We start from the raw sequence: 19,981 nt of genomic DNA, 5'->3' as shown, positions 1-19,981 counted from the left end.
GTTCAGGTGGTTGGATGAGTCGAGTCAGGTGTGTTTTTGATTGGTTGGAGTGAAAACCTGCAGCCACAGAGGCCCTTTACTGGATCACTGTGAGACCCCTGCACGAGGAGGTGTAATGTGTGTGGGCGGAGTTAAGTCTCTCTCTCTCACTCTCTCTCACACACACACACACACTCTCTCTCTGTGACACTCTCACACACTCTCTCTCACACACACACTCTCTCTTACACTCACACTCACTCACTCCCTCTCTCTCACACACACTTACACACACTCTCTCTCACTGTTACACTCTCACACACTCTCTCTCTCACACACACACACACACACACACACACACACTCACACTCACTCACTCACTCTCTCTCTCTCTCTTACACACTCTCTCTCTCCCCCTCTCTCTCACACACACTTACACACACTCTCACTCACACACACACACACACACACTCTCTCTCACACACTCTCTCTCACACACACTCTCTCTCTCACACACACACTTACACACACTCTCTCTCTCACTGTTACACTCTCACACACACTCTCTCTCACACACACTTACACACACTCACTCTCTCACACACACACACACACACTCTCTCACACACTCTCTCTCACTCACACACTATCTCTCTATCTATCAAATTCCACATCCTCCCAAAGAGTTTGACTCAAACAGGTTTGGTTTTGTTGAAAGAAAACAAACACAAAGAGGCTCAGGTACATAATTATTTATTCCATAAATTAAAAAAGGAACCTGTGGCTTCGATGATCCCAGAGTCGTGTTTGTTTGTTTACTGAAGGTCGACTGGAAACAAAAGATGGACTTAAAGGAAGAGGGGATGTTTTATATTTTATTGTCTTTTAAAGTATTCAGAGAAACACTTTGTTGGTGTTTTTAGGAGCTAAATACAAAATAAAAGCCTCTTCCTTTTAAAATGTGAGTTTTCTTTCAGCAGCGTTTCGACAAATGTGACAATTTAAACGAGTGAATCTACGCGAGGACGATGAGTCGATGAGTGAAATGACAGAATATTAGTTAATTACACTTTCTGTATGAAAAGCACCGTATAAATAAAGGTCGATTTGATTTGAATTAACCTTTTTTTTTTTAAAGCAGGAATGACAGAAATTCTGTTTCCTGTCCCTCGTGTGATTTTTTTATTTTTTATTTTGTGTTTTTTTATTTTTATTTTCTGATATTTAGATGATTTGTGGAGAATGAAGAGTGCCATTAAAATAATCTGCTAGAGAAACAAATGTAGGAATGTAAAGGAAAAGAAATAAAAGAATAAATGTGAGGATATAAAGAGAAATAAAATATAAAAAATAAGCAACCTCACTTGTTTTTTACGTTTAATTTATTTCCGTATATATTTTAAATTCTCAAAATACAAATTTTTCCGTGTATATATATTTATTTTTAATTTATTTTTTATTTCTCCTTATTTTCCTTCAATATTCAAAAGCAATAGAGAAAATAAAGAAAAATAAAGGGTTAAAAATTTATTTAAATATGTAAATACAGAATTTTGTATATACGCAAAAAATATATTCGTGAATAAATGTGAAATAAAAGAATAAATGTGAGAATATACAGACAAAAAATATAAAAAAATAAGCATTCTCACTTGTTTTTTACATTTAATTAATTTCCGTATATTTTAAATTGTAATTTCTCGAAATACAATTTTTTTGTGTATATATATTATTTTTTAAATTTATCTTTTTATTTCTCCTTATTTTCCTTCAATATTCAAAAGCAATAGAGAAAATAAAGAAAAATAAAAGGATAAAAATCTATTAAAATAACTAAATACAGAATTTTTGTATATATGCAAAAAATATATTTGTAAATAAATGTGAAATAAAAAGACAAAAATATAAAAAAATAAGCATTCTCACTTGTTTTTTACATTTAATTAATTTCCGTATATATTTTAAATTGTAATTTCTCGAAATACAATTTTTTTCTGTATATATATTTTTTATTTCTCCTTATTTTCCTTATTAAACAGCAAAAGCAATAAAGAAAATAAAGAAAAATAAAAGGATAATAATCTATAAAAATATGTAAATACAGAATTTTTGTATATATGCAAAAAAATATACTTAGAAATAAATGTGAAAATAAATGAAAAATCATTTAATTTTTAAAATATCCTCATTTATTCCTCTTTATATTTCAACATTAATTGTTTTATTCTTGTACAGATTTATTTCTTATGGCACTCCTGTGACATAAACATGTTTATTTAATGCTTTTGGTAAATTTGAAAACATCACATCGGTGTTTGAAACTGTGACAAATGAGAAAACGATCATCGGATGAATCGATGTCGTTGTTGCAGCTTTAAAAATCTCTGTTCCGGTTTAGAAAGTCCCGCGGAGCCACTCCAACCTTGGAGGCAAAGTCGACCCTTTACGTCTTCGTTTCCGTCACTAAAGCAGCCGCGTCTGTACAGAAAGTGTTCCTTAAACTAGAAACGGCTCGTTCCTGGTGTAAAAACCCACCGTGGAGCCTGTGAACGGCCGGATTATTAGTGCAGACACATCAATGTGATATAGAAACGTGTGCAGGTCGGTGAAGCTTCAGTGTGAAGCCACGTGGGTTCACTTTCATTGGTGCTACAGCTGAGTGTGTGTGTACGTGTGTGTGTGTGTACGTGTGTGTGTGAGGCTTAGAAAAGAGTCCACCAGTGCTCAAAGCAAGAGTTGGCAGGCTGTCGGTGTGACTCAGCATTAAAATTCTAAAAAAAACGCTGAAAAAGAAGCAGAAAAACACACAGAAGCGTTGCATATGTTCGCCGCGGGAGGCTGAGCCCGCGTGTGCTAGTTTGTGCTACGGTGTACGGCCCTGCTGCTGCTGCTGCTGCTGCCGCCCTGGGGGTGTTTACATGCTCACAATCATCTGAATTAAAGGAAAAATCCACCAGGTTCAAGTCTCAACAGTTAAAAAACAACATTTTGCTGTGAATAAAAACAATAAAGCAAAGGAAAAGTCAGTTTGAAAGCAGGAAGTGATGTTTCTAACGGCCTCTTTGGCGCCAAGATGTTCCTCCAGAGCCTCCATCTTGTCGCGTTCACACGTCTGTGTTTGGTCTTTTTTTTGTGTTTTGCTCGTTTGTAAACTTTATTGACACACATTCGCCTAATTGCTTCAAGTCTGTCCTCTATCCGGCTGTTCAGTCATGACGTAAAACCCTTTCAAAATAAGATTTCCGGGTCTGAGTCTCGTGTTTCTTCAACGCCGCAGTGCCGTGTTCCCCCTTGTTTGTAAAAAAACAACATAATTGTCATTTTACTGATGAAAGAGGTGATCGTTATAGTTCACATGTTCGGCAGTTGTTGTTGTTTGGACCCGGAAATCTTATTTTGAAAGGGTGTTACTTCAGACTGAAGAGCCAGAGACAAAATCCGGGGCCATTTTTTGGTTCTGAGGCGTAAAAACCTCCAAAACATGAACAGAATTAAGTCAGTTTGATCTTCAGAATAAAAACTATTATGCATTTAAACCATTTCACTGACTTATGTCAAACGTTAAGACTAATATTCAAGTGTCACAAGGTTTGTCTTAGAATAATGTATTTTTTTTATGCATCTTTTACAAAACTTAAATCTATTACGCTTCATCTTTTGACCTGGAGATGTCGAACCACTTTGGCGTCGGCCTGTGAGTAGCAGGGTGCACAACGTTACGTGTCGTTTGGTCACATTTACGTGTTTGGGGACATTTCCGGGGACAGGTCACTGAAAACAGGGGCATATGGTCACCCTAAATACACACACACACACTTACTTCTGCCCCAACTACAAGCCTGACTCAAATTGGAAGTTCCAGATTTCCGATTACAAGTGAACGCAGCATAACTGTTAGTGACGATCTGGGCCGGCAGACCAGCGGCGTCACTAACACGGCGGCTTGAAGTGTCGCCACAGACACGGACATGCGCGCAAATGGCACAGGGGATGGGAGAGGGGGGACATGACCCCACACACACTTTCCCTACATAAAGTGACGAACATCGCCGGTAAACGTAGGATTAATGTTGCGTTAGACTAATTTACACTACAGCGCATTGAGACCCCGGCGTTTGTGTGCTACGACTAATGGTGCGTTCAAGTTGTGCTCGAATGTTGAAATTTTCCAGCTCCAAGTCCGAGTTTTAATCAGAACCGCCCGTGCTCGTGCAGTCGGGTCTCCAACACTGAAAGTGGGATTAATCTCTCCAGCCTGACACTGACTTCATGATTTCTGCTTCTCACGTAAACAGTAGTTGCATGTTTTGTCGTACGTTTGTGAGGCTGGGAAACACTCGCAGCTCTCAACTTTGGGGTTACGTTGTTCCGCGCTCTAAGCTCAGACTTTCAGTGTGACTTGAACACCATGAGGCATGTCTGTCAATTCCCCAGGGTCCTGAAGAGGAACTGGTGGCTGCGGGATATTGTTTAACTCACTCTTTGATAGATCGGACTACATCTTTAAGACTTCATCGTTACTTCAGCGAGCCGTGACAAAGAGGGAGGAGCCCCCACGCAAGAAATAACGAACGGTACGTCAGCACGAACGTTAACTGAAGACACTGACGGGGGCGTCTGCGTCATCGTCTCCAAACGTCTCCGTTTTAGGAGCTCAGAAACGTCGCTGTAGTGTGGACGTCCAGGCGTAACCGTAGCAAAATATGTGTTTTTAAGTGAAAACACGCTTCAGTAGTGCGCGTTTGTCCCGTAAACTCACAAAACAAATCCAAATAAACACCAGTAAAACGTATTTTCAACACAAACCTCGTCTGATTTTACATAATTAGGTGATTCGTCAACTATTTTGATAATTATTCAATTGGAAAAACTCTTAAAAAGTCAGAGAAATCAGAGCTTTTCATTATTTCCTGGTTATTTTAAAGGGTTCGTCAAAAGCCTTGAAGGTCTGGAGCTTCTGTCTGGAGCGTGAATAATTTTTGAACACGTACGATTTAATTTGTGTTCATGGGAATTTTATTCATTGCGTTTGTGTCTGAGTTTATTTTGTTTTTAATGTTTGAAATAAAGAACGAGAGAATTATCTGGGGTTCTCATCGTCTTTCAAACGTTCATTTAAACCCAAAACTTTTCATATTTGAAATCCCCAGATGTGACGGATGCGATAAAGACTTTGAAAGTCTGGAAATTTGCGGTTTAGGAACCTTGAAAGTGCTTAAATCTCACTCTTCAAAAGCTGTTTGAACCCTGTAAAGTGATTTAGAGCAGATAAAAGTAGGAAATCTGCACATTTGAGAGGCTGAAAAACAGCATTTTCTGCCATTTTTGCATGAAAAATTACTTTTTAATTAACTAGTTATCATAATAGCGTCTGTTTACATGAAACACAGCTTGTGTCTTGATTATGCGGCGTGATTAATACGTTTATATAAATGATTGAAAGTAACAATTTTCCCCCTTTTTTCTGTTTAAAGACAAAATAAATAGTTAATCAGCGAACACGAGGGCAAAGAAAACATGTAAAATACAACATCACACGGACGAGATGAAGAGAAAAAGGCAGATTCTTCCTTTAACTGTTGCATCATCTGATCAAATGCGTATAAATAACGTTTATGTGCATGTAAACACCCCTGATGTACGTCCTCTAGTCTACGCGGTGACGGCGTGTTTGTGTGCGGTGCGTCAAGTTTCAGCACCAACGGTTTTCCTCCCAGGGAGCCGTTAACCTCCGTTGGTTTTGGTCCGAGAAGTCATTCAAGTCAGCGCGCGTCGAGTCCGACTCTCCGCGTTGTCCTTCCATGTTGTCAGGGCGATGTCTTCCCTTCTTCTTCTTCTTCTTCTTCCTCTTCATCGCCGTCGTCGTGTTTACGTGACGCCGTGGAAGTAGAGGTTGGCACATAGACACAACAGCACGATGGACGCCAGCATGTAGTAGATCAGATTCCTGAATTTGGGCTCCAGATCGCCCTGCCGGTACCAGAATATCTGACGGGGAGGAAACAGGAACAAAAACGTCGTTATCAAAAAGTACTTTGGCTTAAACTGATGTCACCAAAAGTTATTGTCTTTGTAAATGTGCCTTTTAGCTTTCGAGCAAAACACGGCGTCAGTTTCTCTGTTACGTAGTTTAAGTTTACATGAATGAGGAGAAAATATTCTTTTTACTGCGTCAATGCAGCTGAACAAGACGTGACGGAAGTGTGATGATCTGTCGTTCTTTCTGGGTGTTATCTTTGTTTTCATACCTTCGTATCGTGATGACATTTCACCGCGGTGCACGGTCGGGATAACGCGGTATCTAACCTCCAGTGCTGTGTGTTTAACATGCAGTGAGCCTGCGTACACGCTGGGTTTAAATACATTACCTCATTGATTCTTGAGGAGTGTGTCGGAGCGATGTGGTTCAATGTTCAATTTAAAATGAAAGTTACAAAAACAACCAAATCTGCAGTAAACACTCCACCTCCGCATCACACCAACGTGAACCTTTCACCGCCATTGTTTGAAATGTCCGCGCATGGTCCCTCCTTCTTTTTTCTATGTCCAAACAGGCGCACACTAATGACATCAGAACCGCCGTAGGCCTCGTGCTCGTACACGTGCGCACGCTCGTGCTCGTACACATGCAAACATGCTTTACAAATGCCCACTTCTCCCAAACGGGCCGTGGCGCCTAGGCACGGTACAGTTGCACTCACACTAGTCAAACAAACTAGACTTTAGCTGTGAAACGTGCTTGGGCACGGTACGGATGGACCTAAGTTGCCCTAAGTTGCATCACTGAATCCCTCAAAGCAAGTTTCCTCTTCAGGAGTATTTTTAGAAATGAGTATTTCCCTGGTTAGGTTTCATAAATATTATAAATCTACATAAAAAGTGTCTTCGTTCACAAACATTTTTTATAAAGCAGCTGAAAATAAAATGAAGGCCGTGCTGTAATACAAAATACCTTTCAATCAGCAGCAGAAACACAGAATTATGTAATAAACTCATATTTATATAGTAACAAAATGGTCTGATGCTGCAGAAAGCATCAGCTAATGGAATTAACGTTATTTAACCTTAATAATGAGATGTAAAGTAAGACGTGTTTACCAGCACTAAAGCGGATCCACATGCTAACAGGATGCACACGGCGAAGAAGACATTCAGCGGCCGCGGAGGCAACGAGGGGAACACGAAAGAACTGATGACAGTGACCTGGAAGACAAAACGGGAGAAACGTTAAAGACGCGTGCAACATTAAAAACCTTCAGTTTACAGATGAAGGAGAACTCTGCAGAGAGCGCGCGGCCAAACCCAAGTTAAGAGTTTAAAATCAGCTCTTTGAACATGTGTATGTGCAGGTAATGTGTCAGCCTCGGGATTATCAGACTACAGTAACCATGGTGATAGTGAGAGGTGCAAACAAGAACAGGTTTGACTTGTTGGGCATGAAAGGACGGACGTTATTAAAAGGCAGATTCAGAGTCAGGATGAAGGCAAAGAAAGAAAGAAAGAATGAAAGAAAGAAAGGCAGATCCTCTCGACTACTTTTAACCTTTCACAGCTTTGCTTTTAGCATTAAAATACTTTAAATTATGAAAATGTAAGAGTCCTAAAACGAGGACTGACACACCCGTTATTTTACTCCTGAACCAGCAAGTCACGAGGGCCTTTTAGCCTCAAGATGTTTTCAAACATACGGGCACAGGACTGAAAAAAAAGGCCCTTTCTCTTCGTTAAAAGAGCAGCTCTGGTAACGCATTACAAGATTCATTAATAATATTAATAAGCGTCTGAAATGTGTTTCCTCAGGAGGGGGTCTGGAGTCTCCCTTAGAGAGAGGGGGAGAAGTTCAGCATCCGTGAGGAACTCGGAGTAGAGCCGCTGCTCCTTTGTGTTGAAAGGAGTCAGTTGAGGTGGTTCAGGATCATCTGGTAAGGATGAACCCTGGGCGCCTCCCTAGGGAGGTGTTCCAGGCACGTCCAGCTGGGAGGAGGCCTCGGGGAAGACCCAGGACCAGGTGGAGAGATTAGATCTCCACACTGGCCTGGGAACGCCTCAGGATCCCCCAGTTAGAGCTGGTTAATGTGGCCCGGGAAAGGGAAGTTTGGGGTCCCCTGCTAAAGCTGCTGCCCCCGAGACCTGACCCCGGATAAGAGGCTGAAGATGAGATGAGACTTCAGCTCAAACATGGATCAATCTACTCAAAGCTTATTTCACAGCTCTAAGGGCGCACTCACACTGTCCTTCAGCACCGTGCCCCGGGCTTTAGGGTCCTTGTCCCCCCGCGCCCCAGCCCCGTTTGTACTCACACTACCTGGGCCTCGGCCAATGCTTCTTGCAGTCCATACGTCATCACGCCGTAACACGTCACGCGCATTGATCGCGTTTGTGTGGCTTTGTTTACAAATCTTTCCACAGACCTCTGAGTTTTTGTGCGTCTTGTCGACTGTTTTTGAATCTTTTCATCGACCAAATCTGCAGTAAACACTCCACCTCCGCATCACACCAACGTGAACCTTTCACCGCCATTGTTGTTGTTGTTAAATGTCCGCGCATGGTCCGTCCTTCTACTTACATGTCCGAACAGGCGCACATAACGCTACTGCCGTAGGGCTCGTGCTCATGCTCGTGCTCCGCTAAAGCCCACCTCTTTCCGCTGGCCGCAGTTATGCGCGGAACGGGTGCACTCACACTGCTTAAAGGTACTAGGCTTTAGCTGAAAAACCGGTTTTGGCCCCGGCCAGAAGGACGGTGCGAGTACGCCCTAAGTTTATTTTGTCTACATCTAATGATCTCTTCTACACCAATACTTATACTAACGTGTCTGAAAGGAGCTTTACCTCAGGACAGCAGAGTGTGTGCGTGTGTGTGTGCGTGCGCCCGTGTGTGTGTAATAATTTTCTACAGCACAGAAAGTCATGAAAAGGACAAAAAAAACATTTGGTGTGGTCACACGTTTCACTCTGGAGAAGCAGAAGTAAAAACACTTGAGTCACTGTTTTTCCTCTTCACTCAGCAGCTTCAGTTTCTAAAGAGGAGAAAATCTGATTTCACCGTGTGAATGAGCTCGTGTGTGTGTCGGCCTCGTGGTGCCACAGTGACAGCCTTTGAATCTGACTGAACCTGTAAATGAGGTAAATAGGGAACATTGATTATTGAAGGCGTTTTAACGAGCTACACGGCGTACTACGACTCTTTCACGCATAACTCCACTAAGATGCATAATATCAGCTTTTAATCTCTAAAGCGCAAACGTCTGATCTGCTGAAACCATCCCAGACTTAAAGGGAAACTTACGTCCTGTGGAAATACGACGTAAAAGCCTCTGATGCTCGTGACTAAACGCTGCAGTTGAGACGCGCTTTGTTCTGCACGGATCAGTTTCACTTTTGTCTCATTAAAGAGCTAAAAATAGAAGAAACTGCAGCAAGAAAATCGGGTTTGACATAAAATCAGGATCAGGAAGCGACTTTTGTTTCGATGCAACATTTAAAAACGTAATTTAAAAATGTACTTACTAAAACAACCAGAGACGTGAATCCGCCGACTGCCAGGTTGATGATTCGATCCTGCAAAAAAAAGACCATTTATGTTATTAATTCTTGATTTTCCCCTTTTTTCATTCATTTTTTTTTAATATTCTTACTTAATTTATGTTTTTGATGCTTAAGTTTATCAATAAGTTTATAATTTTTGAGTGAATCAAATAAATATGCAATAAATTACATTATATTTGAAAGAGATAGATGAGAAATAAATTGTTTTTTGTAAGATACTTGTTAAGAACGGTTTAAAAAATGTGGTTGAGTTTGAAAAAAATAGAAATAAGTGTGTGACAGAAGAAGAATGGGTGCGATTAAAGAAGCGTTTTTTACTTTTTCCCACAATAAAGTGAAACATCAAGTGTGTGTTATTCATGTGTCTCTGTTTCCTGGTTGTGTGATATTATTATTTTCTGTTTTCTTTTACACATTTGAATAAATTTTAATCAAAACATCAAATGTCGGCCATCTTTGTAGTCTACGAGACGCTTTTACCTTCTGTGTTTGCTCCGGCGCTGATACAGGATCAGAAATGCCTCTGATGCTGTTTAAAATGCCTTTAAAATCTACTTTAAAGTATTTACCGTATTTTCCGCACTCTTAAGTTGCACCTAAAAACCTTCAAATGTCTTAAAAGCCGACAGTGCTCCTTATAACCCGGTGCTCCTTATATATGGACCAATGTTGAGCCACAACAGGGTCTCGCAACTACGGTGAGCAGCCGCCGACTCTATTTTCCCCCGTAGAAGAAGTAACGCGCGGTGCATGTTGAGATATACGACTGCGTGAAGCGTGCCGTTTCATTTCCATGTGTGTGTTTGTGTAAAGAGCCCAAAATGGCTCCTGTTACGAGACACGCTTACGACGCAGAGTTTACACTCAAGGCCATTAGTCACGCAGGAGAACACGGGAATAGAGCAGCAGCCAGAGAGTTTAACATGAACCAATCAATGGTGCCGAAGTGGAGGAAGCAACAAGACGACCTCCCCTGACTGTTTTGTTGACGTTCCCTTTAGCGCAGCTCCATCTAATGGATGCAGAACGTAACCCCAGCCTCGACTGTAGCGTCTGTTCTATGCACCTTATAATGTGGTGCTCCTTATAGTACGGAAAATACGGTAGTTTATTTCAGTTGTGACTGACTGTCAAACTAGATAATAAAAGAAAGTTCTGTGTCATTTATTCTTTGACCGTATTTGTTCATGTTTTACAAACCTGAGTCAGGTCAAACGGCAACGACAGCACTCCAAACACGTCCGTAATAACAAAATAAAGTCATTTTTAAACGCACTGGTAACAGATTGGTTCTGTTGTACGTAAAACTGAGCCACACACAGGCCCGGGAAGTCAGAAAGTCGCCTTTTTAGTGGGATTTGTTGACAATAAGACACAAAAAGAGCCACGCCGGCCTCATCCTTTCAAAATAAAACAACAATATATTAAATAAACAGCTCTCTGCGTCACATTCATGCCGCACTTCCTGAGAGGAAGCTGCCCCTGCCTCTCTGGAGGATTGGCCACCACACGCCACCTCAGCCGAGCCGCCGACACCATAAAAGACTCCACCCACCCTTACCATCACCTCTTTGAACTGTTGCACGGCACACACACCAACATCCAGAGACATTAAACAAGAAAAAACTCCAAACACTGGGATCCACACACGCGCACTTTACCTACACAATGTACAGTTCATTTGGTCTAATTCTCCGTCTATCGTCTCGTTTAAGTTATGTTAACACATAACTTCTGCTCTCCTTACCAATAACAAACAGACCCTCCTCACACCTGTCCCCAGAACAACATAAAGACAGCACATAGTAGGGTTTCCCCTCCCATTACATTAGGTGGCGCTGCACCCCCACCCCCCCACCCCCCCAACAGCACCCCCTGCCCCCCTTGAACGTCAAGTTGATTTGATTTAATTGCGTCAAATCCCAACAGAAGTCATTTAAGGATCCTTTCCTCTGTCCTTCCAGTAAACACACTAAACAGCCTTATGTTTTTATCTTAGGTTGTACTCACACTGTCCTTCTGACCGGGGCCAAAACCGGTTTTTCAGCTAAAGCCTAGTACCTTTAAGCAGTGTGAGTAGACCCGCTCCGCGCACAACTGCGGCCAGCGGGCCGACCACGGCCCGCTTGAAAGTGGTGGGCTTTAGCGGAGCCGTTTGCACATGTACGAGCACGAGCGTGCGCACGTGTACGAGCACGAGCACGAGCACGAGCCCTAGGGCAGTAGCGTCATGTCCGCCTGTTCGGACATGTAAATAGAAGGAGGGACCATGCGCGGACATTTATCAACAACGACAATGGCGGTGAAAGGTTCACGTTGGTGTGATGCGGAGGTGGAGTGTTTACTGCAGATTTGGTCGATGAAAAGATTCAAAAACAGTCGACAAGACGCACAAAAACTCTGAGGTCTACGGAAAGATCTGGAAACAAAGCCACACACACACGATCAATGCATGTGACGTGTTACGGCGTGATGGCGTATGGACAGCAAGAAGCATTGGCCGGGGCCCAGGTAGTGTGAGTACAAACGGGGCTGGGGCGCGGGGGGAGAGGGAGGGGGGGAGAGGGAGGGGGGGACAAGTACCCTAAAGTCCGGGTCACGGTACGGAAGGACAGTGTGAGTGCGCCCTAATTGTTAATTCTGTCTCTACATGGCTGCATGTTTATAATTGTCAGGAAACTCCGACAGCGTTGGAGATTCACGTGTTCAAAGATCGTTTGTTAAATCTTTCATGAAGAGGCTCCGCTCCTAACAGGGAAAACGAAACTGAAACTTCTCAGAGATCCTTTATTATTTAGTTGAAGAAGATTCACTCCTTCAAAAAACAACTAAAACAGAATTAAACAAACTGAAATTGTTTCTGTATTTTGTTGATTTTTGATTTAACTTTGTTCTGGTTCTGTTGGAGAACATTATTTATATTATTTAATTATTTAAAGACATTTTCTGATGCTGAGTGTAGCTCATTGTGTGAAACACTGATTTAAACTGAGTTTGCGTTGTGGCTGATTATTGCTGTATAACTGTGATTTTTCTTTCTGTCTGGTGATTTTTAACGCCTTTTGACACTGATGTGGGGATTGACCTTTAATACGAACCTAACCATTAAAGTGTCTGATTAAACACCGAGCGTCACGCTAAAAAAAGAACATTCAGTGACAGCTAGCCTCTGGCCCTCACTTCTCCTCTGAGGTAAACATCAGCCAGATGGACGTATCTCCCTCCCCCCAGCGTCACATACATGCCCTTTTTTGGTCAGAGGAAATGAGGCGGAGTCAAAGTCTGACAAGATGGCGACTCCCGTAGGCGAGGACGATTGGATCAAGTTGAGAGAACGGACCTCAACGGAGACGCTACATCCATTTTTATACAGTTTATGGTGAACACCTTTTCCTGAAAGTCGTCTTACTGTCTAGGAAAAAAGGAATTTCACGCCTTGGTTTGTCAAATTGGCGCTTTTCCCTGAGCGCCAACGTGTCTTTTCTGTGTAAAACACCTCGTGTCTTTGTCAATGTGTGTTTTTATGTCTGCACCTAGATCAGCACTTTTTAATTTCTGTATACGTTCTTAAAATGACAATAAAGTAAATTCTGACTCTGTATTGAAGCAGCATTAAAAGTGAACAAAACGCCCTCGCTCCAGGCTCCTACCCGTGCTGAGGTCTCCCCAAACAGAGGTCTGTTGTCCTGGCTGCTGGTGCCGTACGTCCTGGTGGGGAAGTCGTCCATGGTCGTCCACAGCAGACACCAACACTCAGCGGCACCGACCACTCGCCTCTCAGCAGCGCCGCCTCCTGCAGACGCCGGGCCAGTGCTGCATGCTAGCTGGCTAACGAACTAGCCTTCCCTCTGCACGGGGGTCAGGCGTCAACAGACTGACGGGGACATTATGGAGGACGACTCTGCTCTCAGGTGGGTTCGTTACTTTACCTGCGAGACAAAAAAATCACAACAGGAAATGGTTATAAAAAAGGGAATTCCACAATAAGACAACAAAAGCATCCCCAGGGTGTTTGCAACATCCTGCCTTTGTTTTAAAACCATAAAGTTTTATTATTTCTGCATTTAGAAGTTTTAGAGTCAACGTCACATACTGTGTATTTTTCCCGTGATACTCGTAAAATGTATTTCCTTTATTTATTCAACAAAACAAACACTCAGTTACGTCTCAAAGTTGTTATTTTTTATTTTATTTTTATTTTTTTTCTGTTTAACTTTATAATTTCTTTATTTTAACGACTTGTTTTTTTCTTTCTTCATGTATTTAAATTGATTTAAGTTCTGCAATAACTGCTGCGTGTTTTTTTAAACGTTTATTTACATTAGAGGTGAAACAATCAGTCAAACAACATCAATTTTCTCATTTATAAAGCAAAATTAAAGCTTCTCAAAATGTGATTTGCTGTTTTTTTCTATTCTGAATCAGTTTTAAATTAAATATCTTTACGTTTTTGATCTTCAAGACATTTGAAGACTTCCCCTTTTCACCCTTAGAGGCTTAAAGACAGAACAATATCATCTTATAGACATAAAAATGATTTTATAAATTGTAAAAATCATCAATAGTTAACGAATAATCGTTAGCTGCTGCTTTAAATGTTGTTATTTTGTGTGAACACTCGTAATAAACAAGTTAACTTGGATTTAAATTGGATAAAAATAAAGATTTTTGAGTTTTAAAGCTCTTTTTTATTTAAATACCACAATAATAGAATATAAAGAACCTAGTTTTGTTCTTTAAATAAATAAACAGCTTCTCTAACAGAAGAAAACAGCGGTTTTCCTTGTAAGCAGGTCGCCCTCCGCTGATTAAATCATAAAAAGAAACCGATCTTTATTGGAGCTCATTCGGCTTCACTTCCTCTTTTTTCAGGCGTGATAACGAACGAAAGTCAGTTCCATCTTTTAAGAAAAAGAAGTCGTGATGACGACGACAGCGGTTCAAAAAGAGGAAGCTCAAATCAAAACACAACTTCAAACTGATTCAAGTCTTTTTCTCTGGGAACGTTTTCGGCTCAGCGTCACAAACCGACGCATGTCTTATTGTAATTTTAAGTGTTTTCAGGGAGAACGATGCAAATAAACAGGACAACGCATCCAGAAAGGTGTAAACACACTTCAGCTGTTCACTCAAAGACGGCAGCGGCTGCGGTCGCTGCTTCCTTTCTGGGTCAGAAGGCGACAGGAAAGGAAATAAAACCCTCTCAGCAGAAAAACAAGGCGGTGGAAAACAAGAGCTTCATTATAAAGTAGCATGAAACCGGCCCAGAGCTTCATTCCTGCAGAGGCCTTGTGATCCACTAGGCTCCTTATAAATAGAGACCCCAGGACTTAACCGCGCTGGGGATGAAAACATTTGTTTCACGTGAGACGGCAGCTCAACCGTAAAGTGTAATGATACGCCTGTAACACCTTCAGACGGTATATAAACCTGATAAATCCAAGAAATAAAGCTTTTTATTCAGTGTTTTTCCAATAGTTAAGTGAAGCAGGGAAATACAAAGGTGAGTTTGTTAGTTTAAGGAAGTTATGTTGTTATAAAACCGCACCAAAATCTGATTATGTCTGAATGTGTTGTTCTGAAAAAGTCAACTGATTCAAACTTTCATTAGCAATTAATGTGGGGATGTTTTCTTCATTGACTGATGAATGATTTAGTCGATTAAATGGCAAAAAAGCAGTGAAAAAAGTCTTATTTTGTCACAAAAACAATCCAAAAAACAAAGTTTACTATTAAAGATTACCAAACTAATTAAGTGAAACAGTCAAAAACTCAAATATATTCAATTTACTATCATATTAAACTAAATTAATCATAATGTATTCACAGTTAAAGGCTGAAGCCAGTGATTACTTTGCATTTTTATTTATTTTAACTGATTATCACAACAAACAGTATCTTTTATTTATTGTTTATTGTTGTTGTGAGCACATTTTAACGGCCTGCAGACACTTTTTTTTAATAAATATACATAATTCCCCCACCTGGGTTACAGTGGAAATACATTAGAGGCAATAATAAACAGTTGTATGAGCAGATATATTGATTATTAAGTCAATAAAGTTAGGTATTCACAGTTAAGAAGCTAAAGCGAGTGGTTTATTTGCATTTTTGTGCTACAAAATTACTTAAACAACTGATTATCACAACAAACCGTATCTTTTCTTATTGTTTATTGTTGTTGTAAATAAATTAGGGGCAATAATGAACAGTTTTATGAGCAGATATATTGATATTTAAGTCAACTAAAGTAAGTCATCAGGTTTTTCACAGTAAAGAAGCTAAAGCGAGTGATTTATTTGCATTTTTTATGCTACAAAATTACTTAAACTACTGATTTTCACAAAAAACAGTGTCTTTTTTATTAATTAAATCAACTTTAAATCCTGAGGACACATTTATGTTGAAAATAAGATCTAATAAAGTAAATCTGAAGATAATTTAATGACTTGACAGTTGATTTAAAAACATTTTAAGGGCCTGCAGACACCTGGTTTAAGGTGTTTTTAGACCCATTTTCCAACAAATGTCCACACATTTAAACAATATTACAGAAAAAAACACTTTACTAAGCAAATATATTGATTATTAAGTCAACTTTAAGCTTCAGGGATCAGACATTGTAACATTATCAGCATGTTTTGATTGTGAATGTACAAGTTAAGAGGTAAAAACACCTGAATGTCAACAACACAACAACTGAGACAACCAGCTTGTTAGCCTTTATAGCCAGAGGGTGAACTCACCCTCACCATATGTCACCTTTAAAACAAATAAAAAGCCTAAAACATCCTTTATATGTTGTTATAAACACTACAAACATGGTATAAAAGGAGGAATATGAACGATAACACTCAGGCTGTTAGCTCACTGCAGCTTTGCCCGTTGCTAGGCCAACTCTGAAGCTGGTTGCTAACGATGCTAAAGCTAACCGTGCAGAACCGTGCTGCAGAAAAACAGCATTTAAGGTGAAAATGTGCAGAAAGGTGATAAGGAAATGATTCAGGTGAGATACTTTAATGTCACACTCACCCCCACAGCCTCCGTGTGGATCCGGCTGGGAACACAACTTCAGCAGAAGCCGAGCAGCGGGTCGCGGCTGAGTTAAAGGGAATAAGCCCGGTAGCTCCAGTTCAAGCTGTTAAAGGGGAGTTTCACTGTTGAGCCGACAGGAGAAGAAGCGTCACTTAAGCGTCATTAACACATGAGTACAGGAGTAAATGCATTAATACAGGAGAAGAAGCGTCACTTAAGCGTCATTAACACATGAGTACTGGAGTAAATGCATGAATACAGGAGAAGAAGCGTCACTTAAGCGTCATTAACACATGAGTACAGGAGTAAATGCATTAATACAGGAGAAGAAGCGTCACTTAAGCGTCATTAACACATGAATACAGGAGTAAATGCATTAATACAGGAGAAGAAGCGTCACCTAAGCGTCATTAACACATGAATACAGGAGCAAATGCATTAATACAGGAGTAAACACATGACTTAAGCCTCATTAACACATGAATACAGGAGTAAATGCATTAATACAGCAGAATAAACATGACTTAAGCCTCACAAACACATGAATACAGGAGTAAATGCATTAATACAGGAGAAAATGCATTAATACAGGAGTAAATGCATTAATACAGCAGAATAAACATGACTTAAGCCTCACAAACACATGAATACAGGAGTAAATGCATTAATACAGGAGAAGAAGCGTCACTTAAGCGCCATTAACACATGAATACAGGAGTAAATGCATTAATACAGGAGTAAATGCATTAATACAGGAGTAAATACATCTGTAAATCATAAATAAGTCACAGAGTGTGGTCTTTACCTACTCTGTAAAGTGTCCTGAGATAACTTTTGTTATGATTTGGCACTGTAAATAAAATTGAATTGAAAATCAATACAGGAGTAAACAAATGCATTCTGAAATAAATTAATACATGCACAAATAAATAGGTGCAGAAATAATGCTAAAATAAATGTAAAATAAAAACATACATAAATAATGATAACTTAAAAGTATAAATAAATACATAAATAAATGTTTAAATATATGAATAAATATCTCAAAATAACAACAAAGTATCTCAAAATAACAACAAAGTATCACAAAATATTGACCTAGTATCAAAATAATAAGAAACTAAAAACATAAATAATGACTAATGAATAAATATTTTGAGCAAAATAAAACAGTTGCCAGGAAAAAGTATAATATTTTTCTGCCCAGAATGTTGAAAAAGTTTCTCATATTATTAATAACTTGGTCTATAACATTATTTATTTCTATCACATCGGCAGAAATACATTTCCGTACATTTGTTCACACAAATTCACCAAAATTTCAGAGCCAAGAATTAAAAAGTTTAGATTTTAGAGGTTAATTTATAAACATACTCAACAGAGAAGTGCTTCACTTCAGACAGCAGCACCTTTACAAACCCACAGACAACAATAAATCATCTAAAACATCAACAAAGTGATGTGAGGATGTGAAACCCACTGTTTACTTTGTGTTTTAGCTGCTAACAGCTGTTTTCTACAACGAAAGAGACTTAACAGACATTAAAACAGAAAAGATGAACACTTATAATCAGGGTTTTTCAGCTTTATAAATGAATGAATGAATGAATGAATGAATGCTTTATTTCAAACATATGAAAATAAATAAATGACACTTGAAGCACGAGTCATTAAAACCCTTTGTATGTTTGAAAAGGAGCAGGAAGAAGCATTAGCTGGTTAATTCCTTCCCCTTCTCCACTTTTTACCTATACTATAGGTTTTCTTACTTCCTGTGTTTCCTGTTTAACAATAACCAACAAACAAACACAATAACCACTTGTGTATAAATAAATAAATGACAAGTATGGCAAAATGTGAGACCCTTAGTGTTTGTCGTACCCCTCTTCTTCCCTGTACCTTTGTGAACACCGTCCGTTTGTGCTGTGCAGGAGTAAATTCAATTGTCTAAAGTCTGATCAAAGTGTAGCAGCGGGACATCTTATTGTATTTGTTTTTAAGATTTAAGTTTGTTTTAGTTAAAACAGCTGAAAAACAAACAGATTAAGTCCAGTTTGAGTCACTTTTAGTGCATTTAAAGCACTTAAAGTTTAAAGTAAGACATTAAATCATCACAGTTCTGAATGTTTGACCGTGATCTGTGACTGAAACCCTCTTTAAATGATCATTAACAGACGTTTTATAAGAATGGAAAAGGGACTGGCATTTAAAAAAGCAAAGTATGAATGTCACCTCATGACGTTATGATTATAATACAAGTGTAATTTTGCATTACTCACCCGGCCTGCTGTGTCCTCTGCTCCCTGTAGCACCACGTGGGGAACTTTCTGTCTAATGGCGAGATAAGAAACGTAGATTTCTTTTCCCAGCCGCTAAATAAAGTGATACGTCCTCGATGTGGGGGGAGAAAAAAGCCTCAGATGTGAGAGTCAGTGCAGTCCATACGTAATCTCCCCCCTCATGTTACCGTCACATGAGCAGAGTGTGACGAGCCGAGCGTTTGATCCAGCAAAAGAAAACCTCAGTCACACTTTTTAAACATGTTGAGTGAATGTTGCGGATAGTGAGCGTGAAATCTCTCCTCATTAAACCACAGAGCTGAATTTGGTAAAGTTACTTCATTGATGTAATTAAAACTAAAACTCTAAACTCACAAAACGGATCTCATTACGGTTTAGTTTGTTCAGTGCTGCTGGAACATTACACAACCTGAGGCCTGTTTGTTTTAACTGGTTAAATACAACTGAAACCACAGAATTCATATCATTTAGGAGGTTTCCCGTATTCTCCGCACTATAAGGCGCAGCACATTATAAGGCGCACCTTCAGTGAATGTCTTATTTTGAAACTTTTTTCATATATAAGGCGTATCTTCAGTGAATGTATTATTTTGAAACTTTTTTCATATATAAGGTGCACCGCGTTATAAGGCGCATAGAACAGACGCTACAGTGGAGGCTGGGGTTACGTTCTGCATCCATTAGATGAAGCTGCGCTAAAGGGAACGTCAACTAAACAGTCAGGGGAGGTCGTCTTGTTGCTTCCTCCACTTCGGCACCATTGATGGGTTCATGTTAAACTCTCTGGCTGCTGCTCTATTCCCGTGTTCTACTGCGTGACTAATGGCCTTGAGTGTAAACTCTGCGTCGTAAGCGTGTCTCTTAATAGGAGCCATTTTGGGCTCTTTACACAAACACACACATGGAAATGAAACGGCACGCTTCACGCAGTCGTACATCTCAACATGCACCGCGCGTTACTTCTTCTACGGGGGAAAATAGAGTCGGCGGCTGCTCAACGTAGTTGGAGACCTGTCGTTGCTCAATATTGGTCCATTTATAAGGAGCACCGGATTATAAGGAGCACTGTCGGCTTTTGAGACATGTGAAGGTTTTTAGGTGCAACTTAGAGTGCGGAAA

The 19,981-nt window shown here is 40.0% G+C and overlaps 1 protein-coding gene across 1 annotated transcript; it reads right to left on the bottom strand.

The window, feature by feature from the left end:
* Positions 1 to 5,019: 5,019 nt before the first annotated feature.
* tmem243b (transmembrane protein 243, mitochondrial b) lies at positions 5,020 to 18,957 on the bottom strand. Its single transcript, XM_083935131.1, has 6 exons — positions 18,842 to 18,957; positions 16,560 to 16,684; positions 13,178 to 13,456; positions 9,489 to 9,539; positions 7,078 to 7,182; positions 5,020 to 5,967 (listed from the first exon to the last, which is right to left on the bottom strand). The coding sequence occupies exons 3-6, from the start codon at positions 13,253 to 13,255 to the stop codon at positions 5,848 to 5,850; spliced, it is 354 nt and encodes a 117-aa protein (XP_083791257.1). The 5' UTR covers positions 13,256 to 13,456; positions 16,560 to 16,684; positions 18,842 to 18,957; the 3' UTR covers positions 5,020 to 5,847.
* Between the last annotated feature and the right edge of the window lie 1,024 nt (positions 18,958 to 19,981).

This window comes from Echiichthys vipera (genome assembly GCF_963691815.1).
Source record: "Echiichthys vipera genome assembly, chromosome: 20".
NCBI classification, from domain to species: domain Eukaryota; kingdom Metazoa; phylum Chordata; class Actinopteri; order Perciformes; family Trachinidae; genus Echiichthys; species Echiichthys vipera.
Note: the sequence above shows the minus strand (reverse complement) of the source record. Positions and strands in the feature narration are given on the sequence as shown.

Excerpts from the sequence above, each read along its gene's own strand:
- tmem243b (XM_083935131.1), bottom strand. The coding sequence starts at position 13,255 with ATGGACGACTTCCCCACCAGGACGTACGGCACCAGCAGCCAGGACAAC. Across the intron at positions 9,540-13,177 it reads TTGGGGAGACCTCAGCACGG|GATCGAATCATCAACCTGGC; the intron begins GTAGGAGCCTGG and ends TTTTTTTTGCAG. Across the intron at positions 5,968-7,077 it reads GTGGATCCGCTTTAGTGCTG|ATATTCTGGTACCGGCAGGG; the intron begins GTAAACACGTCT and ends CCTCCCCGTCAG.